Source organism: Bacillus rossius, assembly GCF_032445375.1.
Source record: "Bacillus rossius redtenbacheri isolate Brsri chromosome 9 unlocalized genomic scaffold, Brsri_v3 Brsri_v3_scf9_2, whole genome shotgun sequence".
Lineage (NCBI taxonomy): Eukaryota > Metazoa > Arthropoda > Insecta > Phasmatodea > Bacillidae > Bacillus > Bacillus rossius.
The window spans coordinates 25,927,329-25,946,011 of NW_026962013.1; the positions used below are offsets into that span (position 1 = coordinate 25,927,329).

The 18,683-nt window shown below is 35.8% G+C and overlaps 1 protein-coding gene and 1 long non-coding RNA gene across 4 annotated transcripts in view; one reads left to right on the top strand and one right to left on the bottom strand.

Annotated features, from left to right (window-relative positions):
- LOC134542840 (apyrase) overlaps positions 1 to 18,683 on the top strand; it is a 40,763-nt gene that overhangs the window by 2,060 nt on the left and 20,020 nt on the right. For all 3 annotated transcript variants that reach the window (XM_063387404.1, XM_063387405.1, XM_063387406.1), the window contains exons 2-5: positions 3,725 to 4,017; positions 4,644 to 4,841; positions 9,024 to 9,225; positions 11,229 to 11,426. In XM_063387404.1, coding sequence (XP_063243474.1) covers positions 3,725 to 4,017; positions 4,644 to 4,841; positions 9,024 to 9,225; positions 11,229 to 11,426 — 891 coding nt within the window. The remainder of the gene's footprint in view (positions 1 to 3,724; positions 4,018 to 4,643; positions 4,842 to 9,023; positions 9,226 to 11,228; positions 11,427 to 18,683) is intronic.
- LOC134542841 (uncharacterized) lies at positions 3,281 to 14,607 on the bottom strand. The gene is made up of 4 exons (XR_010076859.1): positions 12,195 to 14,607; positions 11,159 to 11,459; positions 9,019 to 9,234; positions 3,281 to 4,034 (listed from the first exon to the last, which is right to left on the bottom strand). It is a non-coding gene; the product is annotated as an uncharacterized LOC134542841 (long non-coding RNA).

An 18,683-nucleotide genomic window follows, 5' to 3' on the forward strand; every position in this document is an offset into this window, starting at 1 on the left:
GCGTCAACAAGTACGTAAAGCCAAGTACTATGCCTTGTTGCGCCAAAAAAAATAACACGCGAGCTTCATTGCATGGGGGATCAAAAAAATTTAAATTGCTATATAGTGAGGCCTAATACTCCTTTAACTGAGAAGCCATACGAATGGCTCCAATATCTCCAAAATTTGTAGGTGTTTGTAGTTTTATTCTGCTGTCAGGATCTCTTTGCACAAAAGGTCACGGTAGTTAAGTTTTCATATCCAAACCCATTGATCCTGGTTAAATTCCCGGTAAAGAACATAGTGGACATAGCCATGATTCGGTGGGTTTTCTTGGAGTACTACAGCCCCCTCTCCCATCTTCATTCCATCAATGCTCCATCTTCATCTCATCACCTCTCATCGTTTATAATGACGCCTATGTAAACGAGAAGTTAAGCTCTTGTTCATTTCTTCAGACATATTTGCAAAATTTGGCCGCATCAAACAAGAATTAAAAATGAGTGGCCACCACATGCGTTAGAAGTGAAACTTAACAAATAAATGTACAGAAAATTTGTAGAGTACGCAAGCACTCGTATTCGAAACAAGTGATAAAAAAACACACTAACACTGTTGTAAATGGCTGTATAAATTTTCACAACTGTAATTGAATTTCATTGAAGTGCAGCTTTTTGCTTCCCAATGCTTGCTTAAAGGTACGTTTTGCAAGGAACGTCTCTAGCGATGATCGCTCAGCGATCATCGCTCAGCGATCACCGCGAGCAACTGGTCAGATGGTGTTTACATACGTTTGAGTTGCCACGAGCGTTGATCGCCAGTCACTAGCGTCGATCGCGAGCTTGCTTCTGTCGCTGGGCAAGTTTATTTTAGTATTCTTTGGAAAATAATTAAAACGCAAATACTTTTATCAAACAAAACGATAATACTAATTTGTTTTTAACATTCTTACTATTTTTCTTCACATTTAACTTACTGAAATTAACATTTCTCTCCTCATTTCGTTGTCAAACCTTCGTAAGAGTACAATTATTGTCCCAAAAATTCTGTAACAATTTATTTTTGACTGCAGGAGTTTCTCGAACATAAGTTACAACAATGTTGACAATGTCACTGAAAAAGCTGATGACATGGACACCACGATCCAAACCTCGGAAATTCGTTCGATAGAAGACTCAGTTCCTTTCCAAGTTCCCAATCAACAGGAAACCAAGATTACATACGATAAACCAACAATCATCCCTAAGAAAACAAACTATAGAGATAAAATTTTGGTAAGCATGGAAAAAAGAACAGAAGAGAGAAATGCCTTGATCAAAAACTTGCTTAAAGATGATGAAGACGATGACATCGACTTATTTTTCAAAAGCATTGCAAAGTCAGTGAAAAAATTGCGGCCAGACTTACAACAGCGTGCAAAGCTCTAAACATGAAACATAGTTAGTGAACTTGAAATGCAGATGTGGAATTTATCTTCAGGAATGGCTCCATCACCAGCAAATGATCCTCCATTTTCTATTTCTTCTCATGCTACGTCTTCACGCAGCAATTCCTATGAAACTTTTTTACCATCTCCTTATCCAATGGAGAAGAATCAAACTCATATTTATTCTTTGTCTGTTGACTGTGGTTTTACTACATTACTGATTTATTCACCGCAACCTGCCGACAAACCTGCAAATGTTTCAACTTCTGGTTCTCATGATACAGAATACCAGCCGCCTTTCCAGAACATTAATAATAATTAGCTTTTTTGTAACGAATGTTTTCAATTAGTCCATTGAATGGATATTTAGTATTACTTTTTCATCTCCTTTAGTGAGTATTTTAGATTATTTTAAAAAATGATTTGATTTGTATAATTCATTTATCCTCAATAAATTACTTTTGAATAACTTTAACACAGAAGACTGGAAAAAATCTCAAACATTTCAATAGACTTATTTAATATTAAGGTGATTTATTTGTGAAATTAATCCACATTACAATTAAGGTTCGGAAAGAATTTTAGCAGAAATGTTTTTATTTCATTACAATATTCCTAGGAAGTCACAGATGTTTTTTTCCAATCAACTGTTCAGTGATATTTTTTTCTTACCTTAGTGTGATGGCAAGTTTCTCATTAGGTGTGACAGGGTATTGACTTACGTTGCAAGCTAGCTTCTGGATGTCATCTTTTATCGAACTGGGATATTGAAACCCTGAAAAATTCAGAAAATTTCTTGTCTATACGAAGATGATTTGCTATCAATGTCTGAAAGAATCCCTCTTCATTTCTAGCTTTAAATAACGGATGTTTCTCAAATCTTGGTTTTGCACAGGATTGAAGCAATTCTTCATCAAACATTTCCTCAACCAAGAGGTACTTAATTAACGCCTTCTTTCTCTTACTCAAACTCATTTCAGGCTACCTTAAAACGCACAGCAAACTCAAACAAACCACCCTTGCACAACTCTGCAAACATTTTGCCGAAAAACGCGTGCGAAAAGACGCTTTTGGGAAAACACATCACAGGCGATGATCGCAAGAAACGCTCCTTGAAAAACGTACCATAAGAACGAGGAGTAGGCCTCTATATACTTCCCCTTCCCCTCTCCAACATCGAGCATCCCACTTCTAAGCGTTGTGACTTTTCATTACGCTATTATGAGCCATCGCCCACTGGCTGTAAAAAAAAAAAAGTAAACAATGCTGCAGGGTTTGGATGACACTGAAACCGTCATTAGCATGTTGATTGTTTGACCTGTCGGAGTGTTTAACGGAATCAGCCAATCAGAATTGTGCCCAGCGAAAACGCAAATGGTCTGCATCTCCGTCTCAATGAATATTTAAAATAGTTCAGCGGTAGAGTCAACCAGATTCAGTAACATACAAAACATTTACTGCCGAAAACCTTGTGCGTCACTCAAGAGTAAATGCAGTTAAGTCCTAAATTATAGCTCCTTGTAGTGCTCTACAAAATTGCACTTTAAAAAAATGGGTACGTGAATTTATGTTCACACATTAGAAGTAACATTTACTTGGCGTAAAAAAAACTAACTTTAATTTTAAATGCAAATGGTTAAAAGAAATAAAACCATAAAATGAGTGGAATTATAATATAAATAAGGCTGGTAAAGTATAAATTCAATCAAATTTTAAAACTTAAATAAATTCTCAGTATTCAATATTAAATTAAACATGTGTGTAAACTTAATTATTTAATTTAAAATTAAATCAAGATAAATTCTATTTAATAATGAAAATCAATAAATGTGCTGAATTAGTATTTATTATTTAATAAATGTATTTACTAAATGATAATGTAATAATAATTTTAATTCAAATAAATTTTACACACGGGAACATAACCTCGCAAACACTCCCTTGAAAATGGCCAGGAGACTACTAAACCTTCCAGAAACACTCCCTGGAAGCTTACAAGCAACCTTGACATCGTTGTACATACGAGAGAACATAACCTTACTTACACAAACACACTTGAAAAATGTTTACAAACACAATTGCTTTCACTAATATTCACAATAAATAAATGCTTTTTTTAATATATATGGACCAGTTTTCAGTTTCAATCACTAAATTATATGATTTAAAAGCACATATAAAATTTGTATTTTTTATGCCGTTTTTTTTTTGTTCGCTGTGAAACTTCCGTTGCATCGTAAAAATTCACTCTGGTCATTTTTTTTACAACGTGACCAAAGACGTGTGAATCTTTAAAAAAAACGCGATCGCCCTCTCCAGGAGCGCCTGCGGACGACGAGCTGTTCGAGCTGTCCATCGTCCACTGGAACGACTTCCATGCCCGCTTCGAGGAGACCAGCTGGAGCTCGGGGGCGTGCCCCGAGGGCAGGGAGGACTCCTGCGTCGGCGGAATCGCCAGGGTCCGCACGGAGGTGCTGCGACTGCTGGCCGAGCGACCGGAGAACAGCGTCCTCCTGAACGCCGGCGACGTGTTCCAAGGCACCCTGTGGTACACGCTGTTCCGCTGGAACGTGACGGCCCGGTTCATGAACATGCTGCCGCACGACGCGCTGGTCAGTCCGCGGCGCATCTGCACAGAACAAAACATTTCCGTGCTTTCGCTAGAGATTCCTTTGGAAACCGGTTACCACACACAGTTATGGTTATTTTTGCATATATGAAATACATTTTAGGAGATAGTACTGAGTATTTTTTTTAATGAAAATTGGCACATAATTATATTTTAATTGATATTTCATTCAAGCATTTTTTTTTTTTAAACCCCATGGAAAAGATAATCAAATATTCAATAATTGGACTCTATTTTGTTTTATTATGCTTATTAATGTGCACAGTTATTAAGGGAACAGTTTACAAATAACTAACTATTGGAGGTACCGGGACAACACAAAGCATTTTTAACTTTTCATGAATCAGCGTTGCTTTATTGTCGTGTAATTGTAATTTACTATTTACATACTTGTAGTTAATTATCTGCTTTTTTTTAGTTTTTTCATGGTACCTCCTTGGTTTCGCTACATGAAATATGTACTCAACTAGAATTTTTTCTTTTAAAGAAGCAAGCGTCACTGCTTATTATAAAATTGATCATGGCATTACAGACTGTCATAAAGATCAGTTTCTGGTGAGATTATGTACGTTATTACTGTAAAAGTTTCTTTGGAAACGGCTTTTTCAGGTTTTGGGCAATCACGAGTTCGACCATGGAATCGAAGGTGTGGTCCCGTTCATGAAGAACGTGAACTTCCCCGTGGTAGTGTGCAACATAGACGACTCGGATGAACCAACTTTCCAAGGGCTGTACAACAAGTCCATCGTCATTGAGAGAGCTGGCAGGAAGATTGGAATCGTGGGGTTCATCCTCAGCACAACCAACGTAAGAGGATCACAAGCAGGCTTGTCTACGGGCAATAGTGGCAACAGTTTTATAACTATGACCTCGCACGGGTGCATAAATATTTTTTAACAAAGCAAATTTTAGTTTGATCATCACCATAAAAACTTGTATCTAAATAATGTAAATAATGTATCTGTTCTTCAAAATAAAATTTATTTAGATAATACTGTGTCTATAAGACTGCAAAGATGGATACAGAAAAACTGGATTAAGCTCCAAAAATGATGTTTAACTGCAGTATACATAGAGTTGAGTCCGAATTCGACCAACAGACTTCGGCTGTAGGTTCATCGCGACAAAATAAGTTTAAAACATATACGACTTATGGTCTAAGCTTCCCAAGGCTGTATTTGAAGTTGGAACTGAACAACATTTTTATTGTAAAAATAATTTTGATTAATTAAATGAAGTTCTACAACCATATTTTTGTGGCGGGTTATAATTTTCAATTATTTCAATGAAATAATTTTGCTACAGTGACAAAATTTGCAGTGGTTGTAAAACTTTGTTCCGTCAAACATAATTCAAATGATCTGATTTGTTTTTTAAATACTTTCTCCATTATTTACAATTAAAATGTTGTTCAGTCCCAACCCTCAATGATGCATACCTGCCTTGGGGAGCACTTTAGACCATAAGGTGTTGTCCATTAGAGAAGAATTCTTATCTCATTTCAACACCAACATATTTGTTTCTTTGACCCCGAGATTTGTTGACGGTGATCGCAAATGAGAATTTAAATGGAAATAATGATAGTTTCAATAGTTTTGTTCCTGCAAATTTATCCTGTTTCACAGGTTTGGAGGGTGTAAGTTATGCATCAAAATAATTGGAATCACAATTATTTTGGGCAATAAAATGGAAAGCCTGATTTATTATGGGAATTAGAAAATTCTATTTTATTATATAAACAGATGTTAGTTTGTGATTGGATATTGAATTTACTTCACTAAGTTAATGCACTGTGACACTGGCCACAATAGCTAATGCAGTAGGGAGTAGCATATTGACAATGTCACGTTTCAATAAAAATTAGTATGCCTTATTGCCTACATTTTATAACTACATTATATCTGTAACTTTTTACTCAGTGTAAGCTTGCAGAGCTCTGGTTTTAGTTACAAATATTGCTTTATCTAACAGAACCATAAATTATTTTAAATATCTTAAAATAAACATAGGATATGGCCATTTTTTTAATTCCACGGAAAGATTAAAATGAATAAAACAGGAAACGAAAATGAGTTTAGTACAAACTCAATTTACTTTCGCACTTCCCTATCTCTTTGGTGTAACTTCATTTCTTCGTGATATACATGTCTTCAAGATATACATATAAATGGTGTATTTGTTTACTGTTTTTTTTTGAAGTACAGTAGAGTCTTGCTAATCCGGACTTGTCCGGATCACTGAAAGTCCAGATTAACCGTAATCAAATTTAAAATGCATCAAAAACAAGTTTTATAGGCTAAAGAAAAAATCTTTATGCTTAAAAATTAACTGTGTTTTATTATAAAGTACTTAAGAAACTATGTACATATGTATGTAACTTATAAATAAAACAATACATTGAATTTACAATTAATTTACATTTAATTTTTCGTTGAGTTTGAGCGCGAACGCTTGAAATGTTACGCCCGACAGCGGAACACCTTGTTCACGTTGTTGGCAAAACCAAATGTACAAAGCCTCGTCTAAAGTTTCACTTTTTGGTTTTTTTTTTAACGTGCTTCTGTTACCCAGACTGTCCTTACTCACTGTTTTGGCGCAAAAAACTTCAATTTCTTTCTGATTTTTTTTCCAATCAGAAACAGTTTGTTTTCCCACTCCTAAATCTTGTGCGATTCTAGTTAATGATTCACCTGCATCAATACAAAATAAGACTTGGTGTTTTTTGCTCCATTGTTACAGTCACTTTCTTACCATTACGTTGCTCTTAATAAATGCGCAATACAACACTCGCACTGAATAAAAATAACTGTCACGAGCACCTATCACCAGCACAAGTAACCATCGACTGAAGGGAACAAAACAAAACAACTCGCAGGTACAGAGTGAGTCACTTTTTGGAAAACAGACGATGAGCGAAAAACTAGCGGTAAGGCTTCCGGCAACTGAGGGCAAGAGGACCCTCTCTTAGAAATGTATTTTCTTATTTTCCTTTGTCACAACATTCTTTTCCATTTTTTTTTTTTTTTTTTTTAGATCCATCCGGATTAGTAAGACTCTACTGTATTTTATAATAAATTTTTAAATAATATTCTAAAACTAAACATAGCCTATGTACATCTATAATAATTTATAGCAGTGAAATAATACTTGAAATTGGTCCAGTAGTATTTGAATTTATTCCGGACAAACAAAAAAACTCTCACTAACTTTATAATATTAGTATGTATGCACAAGTCTTAAGATGCCACCTACTCCAAATTTTAAATTTTCATGCTGCAGAAAAATACTTTGTCCTTAGGCTTTTTTTTTTGAGATTCAATATTTTTTCATACAAACATAAAAAATTCTCAATATATAATTTGAGTCAAATGTGTTATTTGCTTTCACTGTACGGAAGTTCAAAAATTGAAAACGTAACGCATTTAAAAGTAGAGCAATGCTTGCTATGCGTTTTGTCTCTCAGATAATTTATAAACATGTATTATAAAATGTGGTTATTTAAATTTTGCGTAACGTTTGTCCAAGGGCCTGTTAAACATCTGAATTTCACACAGTTTAACATTTTAAATCATTATAATTTATCTTATTCTTAAATAATATCCAAACAGATACTAAATAATTACTAACTAAAAATCACTAACCATTTTATTTACTTTGCACTTCCGAAATAAAATTTAAAAAAAAAAAAAATTCAGTTTTTTGGCTAAGTAAATATACTTAAGGATTTGTTGTTAACTGTAGGCCTACTTATATGCCCTGGAATTCATGAATTTAATTTGAGAATAGTGAGATGTTCGTGCTAAGGTGTCAACTGCAATAGCTTGATTAATAGGTGCTAAGGCTTCTTATAATTTTTTTTTTTTGCTACCTGCCTAGCTACTTGGAACATAGTTAGCCCATTAAAACATTGCAAATGTGTGATAACATGTCTTCCTGCTCGAAGAATTTACCTGAAAGAAATTAAGAGTTCTTCCTTATCTCAGATTACTGTTTCTTCGTATAAACTGTGCCGTATTACAACTTAATTATGTGTTTCTTTGTAAACAGGGTAAATGCACACACGGAAGAAAAAAGGCATTTTGCTTTTTTCTCTCTCATGTGTGTGCACCTTGTTTACAATGTAGCACATAAGTCGGTAGTTAGGAGTCAGAACTTGGCATAGTTTCTAAGAAGACAGAGTTATCCGAGATTTCAAAGAACTCTGTTCATTTCTGGTTAGTTCTTAATTAAAAATTCCATAAGTTTACTGTAATTATTACCGCACGGGTTCTCGATGGCATAAGGATCTGCTCATAGGGTTCAGAACCGGGAATTTAAAATCAATTTCCTGTTCTTTCTGTACTTTAGGTAATCGACACTGACAGCAAAAAATTTCATTTTTATTGCGTGCTAAGGTTCCTTTCAAGTGATACTCTCCTCTGGTGAGGCAATCGCTGCGGGGGTTTCGGGGGGTGGGGAGGAGCAAGTCTGCAGCTCCTCATTCATCAGTCAGTGTTCTGACTGCCGTGTGTGCTAGTGCCTGTGCTCTTTAAATAACAATACATATTATATTCTTTTAAGTTGATTATGAAAAGAAGAAATTTTAATTTTGAGTTAATAATTCTGTGATCTTGCATGCGTTAAAACGATTATTTGTTTTAATGTTTTCTTTGCAAAGTTGGGTTGGGAGTAAGATTGAGAACAAGAGTGATTTGTTCACGTTATTAAATCATTTTTACAAAAAAAGTTGTAAAAAAAAATGTTTTCATTTTTAACTTTGGTCACTGAAACTTGTTTAATCGTTCAAAACAAATTATTACTATTTCAATCCCTGACTGCTGCACCATTTATATTTAAAAAAAAAAAAAAAAACCTAGTACCGAAAGTACCGGGGAAATATCGGTCCCGTGTAAGACTAGTGAAAGCCAAAATTCCTGGTCCTGAAAATTGGTTTGGCCGACGAGACGCCGACGCCACCGGGTCAACGAGAGGTTTCTCTGCTCACGGCAGGAGATCGCCGCGACGGGCCGGCTGAGGTTCCTGGACGAGGCGGAGGCGGTGGGCGCCGAGGTGGAAGAGCTCAAGGCGCGAGGGGTCGACGTGGTGATCGCTCTCTCGCACGCCGGCTACGACATCGACCAGCAGGTGGCAAGGAAGGTGCCCGACCTGGACGTCATCGTAGGCGGCCACTCGCACTCGCTCCTCTTCACGGGTTCGTCGCCTGTCGCACATTCACTTGCTTCAGTTAATGCCATGTCTCACACACTTTATAGGCTTTTTATTTTTAATTAACATCTTAGCTCTCGGTACACAGTATTCGGTGGGAGCAATTTTCTGAACGCAACGGAATTAGCGTGAAACGGAACTGTGTAAAAACAGTGCTGCCGTCTGTGGTAGATGGCGCCAACCAAAGTTCAATAAACACAAACTTTTTAATCAATTTTAACAAAACGGGAAGTATTTTAATAAAACTCCTTGTAAAAAATCAGGTCCAAATACGGGGTTAAATTTTTTTTTCCCCAGTCTTTTTCACTTTTATCGGAGCCGTTTCATTATATTGAATTATTTGCGTTAGTAAATGTACACATTTTACGGCATTGTTTTTAACAACCCTACATTAATATTGTCTGAGTTTCGTATTATAAGTATAACACACAAATTTGCTCGCTACCGAGGTTAGGCGTTTACACATCACTGGCGAGTACTGAAAGACTCACTCACATTTTTTTTTTCTTTTGGTAATAAACTTTTACTTAGGGGTTATTTTTAAAATTTTAACTCAATACTTCCTTTACAATTGTTGCTATGTCACAAATATTTCTAGCAGATTTAAAGTAATAGGCGTGGAAAGTGGCGCACTTGATAATAATTACAAAGACTTACGCAAATTTTTAAACCCAATATATTAAAATAAAAGATTGAATATATGCTGAAAATATCTGTGAGGGAACAAAATATGCAAAAGAGGTATCAAGTTACAATTTTAAAATTAGACTTTTAAAAAGTAATGGCCAAAAAATTAAAAAAACATGATGGCGTGTGAGACCGAGCCTTAGAGGGGAGAAATAGAAAACCAAGTCACTATATTGGTTTGAACAGTTTATGTACTGTAAATAATTGTTATATTTTAACACTGAAAATTTTCCCTTGGTTAGGCAGAGGACACACCTTAATAGTTTTTTATAAGGACTATAACACAGTTGTGATCATTTCCAAAAACCGATTAAATGCATAACACCAATGACTTTGCAGGGAAACAACTTCTAACAAACAAGTCACCATTTACTTCAGGCATTTAATTAAAATATATATAATATTTTTATATTCTTTATAGAAAATTAAATTTGAAAATTAAATTATAGAAAATTGTTATGGTTTAAAAACTACCAAAATCCTGATAGCATTTTCTGATTCTTATTCCTTCTCCTAAATGTACAATTGTGCGATGTGTCGACATCGACATAGTAGATGGGATATCTCAATGTGTATATGTTGTTTTGGAATGTGGTTCGACATGTCAGGACTGGCATGTCAAGATCGAGACCCACATGCCAAACTTTCATCAACATACAGATAATGTCGACATTGAGGTCAGTTACTAAGATGACGTGGATTGATGACATGAGCTTAGAGTATAGATGGAATGAATGGTTGGATCAGGGAGATGGGAGTACCCTGTCAAAAGAACCCGGCAAAGTCAGCTGCGGTTCTCATGCACGAGAAATCCAGGTTTTTATCCTGCCGGGAATTTAACCCCGTATCGCCCCGATGGAAGGTGAGTGATGAAACCACCGAACTTTCGTGACCTCTTGAAGTTAGCAGTGACTCCAGCTCGTGCACAGAAAAAAATTATTGTGTACGTTTACAAAAGATTCCTTTGGAAACCTGTCGATAAGAAGTAGTTTGTAATATACTACAAGAAAGATATTGTAACATTGTACAGCACATTTCTGTGTTTATTTTTACATTTGTGAAATACTTTTTTTTGAGAGAATACTGATTATTATTTATTATTTAAAATCTGTTTTATTCAAGAATAATATTTATAAACTATAGAAAAGATAATTGAATATTCAACTATTTATCTTAATTTTATTGCATCAAGCTTATTAATAATGTTACAGTAGAATACCAGTTAAACGTACCTCCCTAAAACATCTTTTTAACTTTAACTAAATGGCCGGGAAAGTCCCAGGAGCTCCTGTCTGTCGGCAGGAACTCCCCCGGGCGGAGACGTCTCCAGAGGACCGTACCCCACCGTGGTGGAGCACGACGACGGGAGGAAGGTCCTGGTGGTGCAGGCGGGCGCCTACACCAAATACCTCGGTCATCTGGTTGTGAACTTCAGCAGCGCCGGGGAGCCCGTCTCGTGGGCCGGCAACCCCATACTCATGAACACCTCCATCACGCAAGGTGGGCTTTGCTTCGGGACCGGCGGCTGCACACCTGTCAGCATTTAATTTTTTTTAAAAAGCTGTTGAAAAAAAAATCAGATACAGGTATTTATTGTGAATTCACAGGTTTTGAGTTAAATTTTTCGATGTGTAACATCTTAGCTCTCGGTATACTGCATTTGGTAGGAGAAATTTTGTGAATGGAAACCACGCTTGACCACGGCGCTACCATCTGTGACGGACGGCACGAACCAAAGTTTACAAAGACAAAAGTAAACTTTGTAGTATTAACTGTTTAATGAACTTTAACAAGATGGGCAGTATTTTAAAAAATTTCCTTGTCAAAAATCAGATCCAAAGCAGTGGTTTGGTATTTTTTCAAGTGTTTTTTTTTTCTTTTGTCAGAGACCTTTTATTGTATAGTTTAAAATTATAGTCTGCTAATCAAATGATTCAATAGTTGAGATGGCTGCTCTTGTAATGAATTCTAGCGGCGATTGCAGCAACTAAGTTTGATTCACATCAAGAAATTTAGTTGAAAACACAATTTGCATATATATTTATCACGCTCGGCATTGTTTTAAAGAATTATTTGCTAAATTTTGTGTCTGGGTTTCGTATTTTAAGTGTGTTTACAACATGAGAACTCATGAATTTGCAGTCACCGAAGTTAAATGTTGCACATCTCTGGCGAGTACTGAAAAACTCACACACATGTTATTTTTTAACGTGAACTCCTTTAAGTCTACAACAAAATTACCTTTTTTACTTCCATATGCATGTTTACCTTGTTTAAAACAGAACACAGAACTCTGGAAGTCGGAATCCATCATAGTTTCTATGAATATCCAGTTATCTGAAACTACGAAGAACCCTTTGTGTATTTAGAAGTTTTCCTAGTTTAAAGTCCGTAAATTTACAGTAATTTCTAACAGTGTAGCTGTGGAGTGAAGTCAACAATTATTTTACCTGATGTTCAATAAGGAATTAAATATATTGTAATGGGGGTGCGTAGCAGAACAGAAACTTAGAACAGAGACTTAGGACACAGGCTGCTTCCCATGCTGTCACCTGAAAATCTTGGAACAAAACATAAACTTTTATAATAAGGAAGGCAATCTAGCAAATTTCGCCCCTGTATAGTAACCAAAATTTCTCCATCAACAGCTAAAAAGCTCGGAGCATGTTGACATGTTGTTACCTGATGTTCATTCAGAAACAAGTTTCCAACCTGATTAGACATTACCACATCACAACACCAGTTCAAAAAGTTACCTAAAAATGTCAACCCTCTCTTTTCACTTCAACTATTATTGACAAAGACTTCTCCAGCAGGTTCATTTAACTTAGCATATCAGCAAATGTAATTGCATGTTTAAGCTCTTTAATAATACTGCACCAATCTTATGAACCATTCGTTTGACTCAAACTCAGCATTCTGATTCCTTCTTGTATATCAGTCAATTGTGAAGGCCAAGAAATTTTAAAATTTAAAGGTACGGACAAAGTATATAGCGTCACCAATTGTATCGGCTCGAAGTGGGCGCCTGCGATTATTCCAAATGCCCTGGGGTGTAAATGCTGCGATGAAATGTCGCCACCAAAGTACATCATCACCAGCAAGCTCCACCCGATCATGGACTTCATCCTTGTAGTGCATTCACGACAGGGGTTCTGTAACATGCTTAAAGACGATTGTTAATTAATCATGTTCTTTCCAAGGAGAAAAGAAAACCACCATGTCAATGCATTAAGACTTCAAATGAACCAGCTGAAAATTGAACCATAAACACAAAACAATAATCACAAAACAATCACTTGAAGCAAGGTGAAACTACAGATTTGAAATGAAACTGCACCTATAAAAAACATTTCCAGAGATCATAACGGAGTCCAGAAACACCATTACATCTAGTTTCAAGTGTAAAATGGCTTCATGCTCTCAACATTTGTAACCTCAAAAGTTTTCTAACAGCTATTCAACAGTTCTGTTTGGGGAAAAGCATAACTTTTTCAACAATTTCTGGTTTTATTTCTCTTAACAGATATCTAAGTTTAGAGGATTCAGACATCTTTGCGTCAAGTCTAGCACACAAAAGTATATACAAAAGATTAGAATGGTTCCCTAATATTCTGTACTCTAGATTGTAATCTCAGTTCTAGGTCTTCTACATGGCCTACTCGTACAAATTCTGACCTTAATGCATTAGCTAGCTCTTCAAAGTTTTTCAAATTTTCTAAAGGGTTCTCAAAACTGTCATACCACTGAAATGCTGAACCTCTTAATGTACGATAATAAGAGATACATTTCTCTTCATTCCACCCATCAACCCTTGCTGACCTTTTAAACAACTTAATAAACACATGGCTTACCCCAAAAATATTTAGTCTACACAAAATTGTGTGTATCGGGTGATTGATTGATTGTTACACTTGTGATAGGGCTTCCACCCAGTGGCAAGGAGTCCTCCCTCTACTCGCCCAATTTCCAAAGCCTCTTCCTCAAGTCCTTTCCTCTTCTGACATCCAGGATCTTTCCCTCAATCCTATTCCACTCACTTCCTTTCCCCACCAGTAATACTTGCCTCCCTATTTCTGTTCTACTCCACTCTCTTTGAATCTTCCACCCATGATCCTGCCTCTCTCTATTCACCCCTCTGTTCAAACTGTCTCTCAGCATCCCCCAGCCCCCCTCACCAATTGTCAAACTAAGAAACTTCACCAATCCCTCTATTTTCTCCTTCTGTGTAGAGTGTCCCACCCCAGCTCCTTCATCATCACTGATGGCCTATGTATCTTACCCTTCACCCCTTCTAACCATTATAACTGATTTTTACTGTAACTTATCTTTTAAAAAACCTACTTAAAGGTTCCTCATCTGAATAACTTGATGACTTTTTTCTATGACCACCTCTTTTGATTCTTTATCATCGTCAAGAAAACCAACACTATATAGGTAGGACATTCTCTAATCAATTTACTTAGATAAACAAAAAAAAAATTACTTATATTAAACCAATAATAATAACAGGTGGGAAGTTCCATGAATAACGGAATGATAGTTTTGAATTATCTTTACATTGTAATTAAACATTGATTTGAACCACTAGAAAATTAAAGTGAGGATAGTTACTCTAGTTTCTCAACGGAAGTGGAAAAATTAATTTTTAAGCATTTTACAATTTATTAGTTATTAGCAGAACTGTGGCTATATACAAAACAGCTGCAGTAACGGAATGACATTTTGGACATGCATTTTGTTCTCCCATACAATACAATAATAATTCAGCTTACTAACTGGATACTAACTCATACAAAAATTAAATAATAGAAAGAAAATAAAGAGGAACAAAATTACATATTCATTAAATGTTTCATACCCTTAATGACAGTATACAAAAATAAACAAAACAGTAACGGAATGACATTATTTGGTAACGGAATGACAACTTCATTCTGCTGTAGTGACAGGGCAAGCAAAATGGTATTTATTTCTCTGATCGATAGTAGGTGACAGAAGTTTTATAACAATTCGATCTGCTTCTACCCAACATTTATCTTCTTTAGCTGGAAATGCCAAGATGTTCCCGAATTCGTCACTTTTTCTTAGAAATGAGATTTCATATGTTTCTGTATCAGTATCAGTAACCTGGTACACAAAAAAAAGTGCTTTTTCCAGCATAGGATACCAAAGCAAAATCTCCTTGGAATAGCTCTGGATGATTTTCCGGTTCCTGTGCAATATTCAGATTTGTTAAAGATTGTATTTTGAAATGATGAATCAATTTCTGGGATGATAATAAATAGTGCCGATGTGCAATTATGAACGGAGCAATGGGTATCACAGCACGGATATTTTTGGTCTGTCCTACTGGAATTATTTCAGTCCACATATGATCCTATTCATCCTTATGCTCAGATATTTGAAGGCTAGAAACATACAAAATATGTATTCCATGGCATCGTTCACGTGCAATGCTTGCAAAGTACACTGCCTTCTGACTGCATGTAGACCAACTTTGCAGGCTGTCCATACTGCACATTTAATGGTTCCACCAATCCCATCGACAACTCCTTTTCCATGGGAGGTGGCAAAGAAGTGCCAAGAGACTGTTACCCCATAGCGTTCTTTAAAAAATGTCAAATTGCAAAATAGAAACGCTGCATGGTAAATATGTAGTTGAGCGGTATTTGCGAAAAAAAATTTTAAAAATCCGAAAATACCTTTATTATATGCTCTTTAACTTCTTCTTTTCATTAAAAGCGGTGGAGATAAGAAATTCCAAATACTTTAGGAGATATCAAATTTTTAAATTTCATCACAATACCAGTGCATTCATGTGGCGTTTAATATTGTTTCTTGTTTACGAGTATCTATTTTTTTATTGGATAGTGATGTCACGTGATTGTTCGTGATAGGCCAGAATTCAAATGAACCAATACGTGATTATTTAGTTCATTTATTGTTTAAAACGGTGTTTAATTACCGCCTCCAACTTAGGTGAGTTTTTAACGTTTCTAATTTTAAAGCCTTATTTGTTATTTGAATAATGTTGCGCAAGTAATAAGTAAAAAAAAAAAATTACGTGAGTTCCTACTGTCCATCCTTTGTCCCGGTTGGTTAGGTCAGGTCAGTTACATTATAAATAATTTAAAACTAAAGAATAATTAAAATTAATTCACATTATTTTTAATATCACCTTAGTTTGAAAGTATTTATAATGTAACTGACCTGACCTAATCTAACATTTTAGTTTACTGTTCATCCTCTGTCCCGGTTTTTTTGGTCCATTAAAATTAATTCACATTATTTTTAATGTCCGCTTAGTTTTAAAGTATTAAAAATGTAACTGAACTGACCTAATCAACCATTTTATTAATTACGCATTCACGAAAACACGGCAAAATAACAAAAATTGCGACGGTCGAATGGTTGCACAGGTCTTGTACAGTATTGCCAAATTAAAAAATTCGATATCTCCTAAAGTATTTGGAATTTCTTATCTCCGCCGGTTGTTTTGAAAAGAGGAAGTGAAAGAGCATAGAATAAAAGTATTTTCGGATTTTTAGCATTTTTTTTCGCAAATACTGCCTAACTACATATTTACGCACTGCATAAATTACCTGGCAGCTCTATCAACAAAGAATGTTACAGTTTCTACACATGGGTTAGCAGAAATAATGTACTTCATTATTTAATCTAAGAAAGAATGCACAGAATGCTTACAGTGATCAAGGTCATCACTAACAAAAACAATGGAGTTTCCACTATTTTCTGAGTTCCAAACATATGCTGTAAAGATTGTGATTTGTGCCTTTGACTAATGAGCACTCTGAATTTCATTCTGCTGCTGAACAGTGTAGTTTTCTGCAAAGTCCACTTACACTAAAATGTCCCTTTCACTTGCTGAATTCTTCTTTTGTTCAAAATATTTTGACTGCTGGAACGTATGTTGTAAGAAATGGGGTAGTAAATTGGAGAGAACATCAAGACTCTGATCAACCGTTCCTAGTTTTTCAATCAAGGTTACGCGTTGATTCATTGTCTTCCAATGATCCCACCTAACCACTTACTATAGCAATTCTTCATCTAAAGAGTACTTATCTTTTGTGGCCATAGGTGGCATGGCCTCTTGATTTTATATTTATTTTAATTAATGTTGAATTATGGCTGTGACGTAATTTTAGTTTTAGTATTTGCCCTTTTTCTTTTTTTATAAGTATTGGTCTTTTATAAGTTTTGTTAATCTTATTTTTAAATATGTTTTTATATTATGTTTTTTTAAATGGTTTAGTTTCTTGATATTTAATTATATCGTTTTGGACTTTGAATCATAATACGGTGTACGACCCTCCCCCCCGTGAAGATTGAAATGGACTGTTCCAAGGCAATAAGGTGGTGGAGGAAAATACGTCAAGAGGGACGGAATGAGCTGTATGAAGGAGTCGTCAGCTGATCGCCGTGGTGGACGTGTATGCGCTTCGGGCGCGACGAGCGCGGGTGATGGCTCGTGGTATTGGGCCGGCGGGGACTCGTGAATATTTTTTAACATAAATCAGCTGACGTTTATTGAACTTCGGCAAATACTTAGATTGTGGCGGGTGCTGCCAAGAGGATGAAAAGTCTACGCTACTTTTTTCGTTAATGAAGCATTTAGCATGTGTGCTAAAGTGCAGCCGGCTAAACTCCGGGCCAGGAGGTCCGGGGTGGGATGCGACGTACAACGTTTAATCCAAGTAAGTGATTCCGGCTCTGAACTTTTGCCCCTGTAACCCCGGGGCGTTGATATAAACTTTGCCCACCATAACAGTGAACAATTTAAAAATGATTTTTGCCAAAAGACCCTAATTACCACGTCGAGTGTATGTTGCGTCCTCGTACTCATTTTTACCGAACCTTCCATCAAGCATGCCATGAAGCGCCGTAAAATAAATTCACCCGGGTGTAATCAAGATGTTTTAGAGAGACATTAATTTTTACTAACTTTTACTTGAATAGTATTGTAATTTATTATTTATACATATATATATTTTTTTTAGAACGGTTTTGGTATCAATGTCTGAATTTATTTATGCGTTTATTGCAGTATTTATTATTTATTGGTATATATTAAAACGTGGCTATATTAAAAGCCTCTATAACTTTATAGGGCAAATGGTTTTAGATATAATTGTAATTTTTTTGATAGTTGGTGGTAACTTAAATTCCTTACCATGCTCATGCGCAAATGGTCTCATTAAAGTTTTTCACATTTCGAGTAATTACGTTCTTTTCATTTTAAATGCTATTAATCTGATCTCTTCCTTTTCTAAAAACCTTTGGAATAATTTATTTATGAATTTTGGGGCACTCGTTTTTTGGAGCAGCGTGCAAAATAATAACTTAAAAAAGATAAACAAGATTGGAGTGTTGAAGGCTGTTCCCAGACGGGTGTCTAACTTGTGGTGGTGTGACACCGGGAGTGTCAACCGCGACAAAGTGCGCCACTCTGCTGGGAAGAGCAGATTTTTAATAGTATTTGCGACTATTTTGGGTATGAGCATGGCGACCTCCTGGATTTACAAACTCCGTAAGGAGAAGGTGGCAGTAAATTTGAAGGCGGCTGGGGTAGCTTTTAGTGAAGACGAGGATATCGATATGTTAAGAAAGAAATTGAGCAATCACATTAAGGGCGGTAAAGTTGGTGAAGATAATGGGGAAAGCGTAGGGGAAAAGGACCTAGTTTTTCACGTAGAGAAAAAATGTTTTTTAGAAAGTATTGATCATATCCCGGGA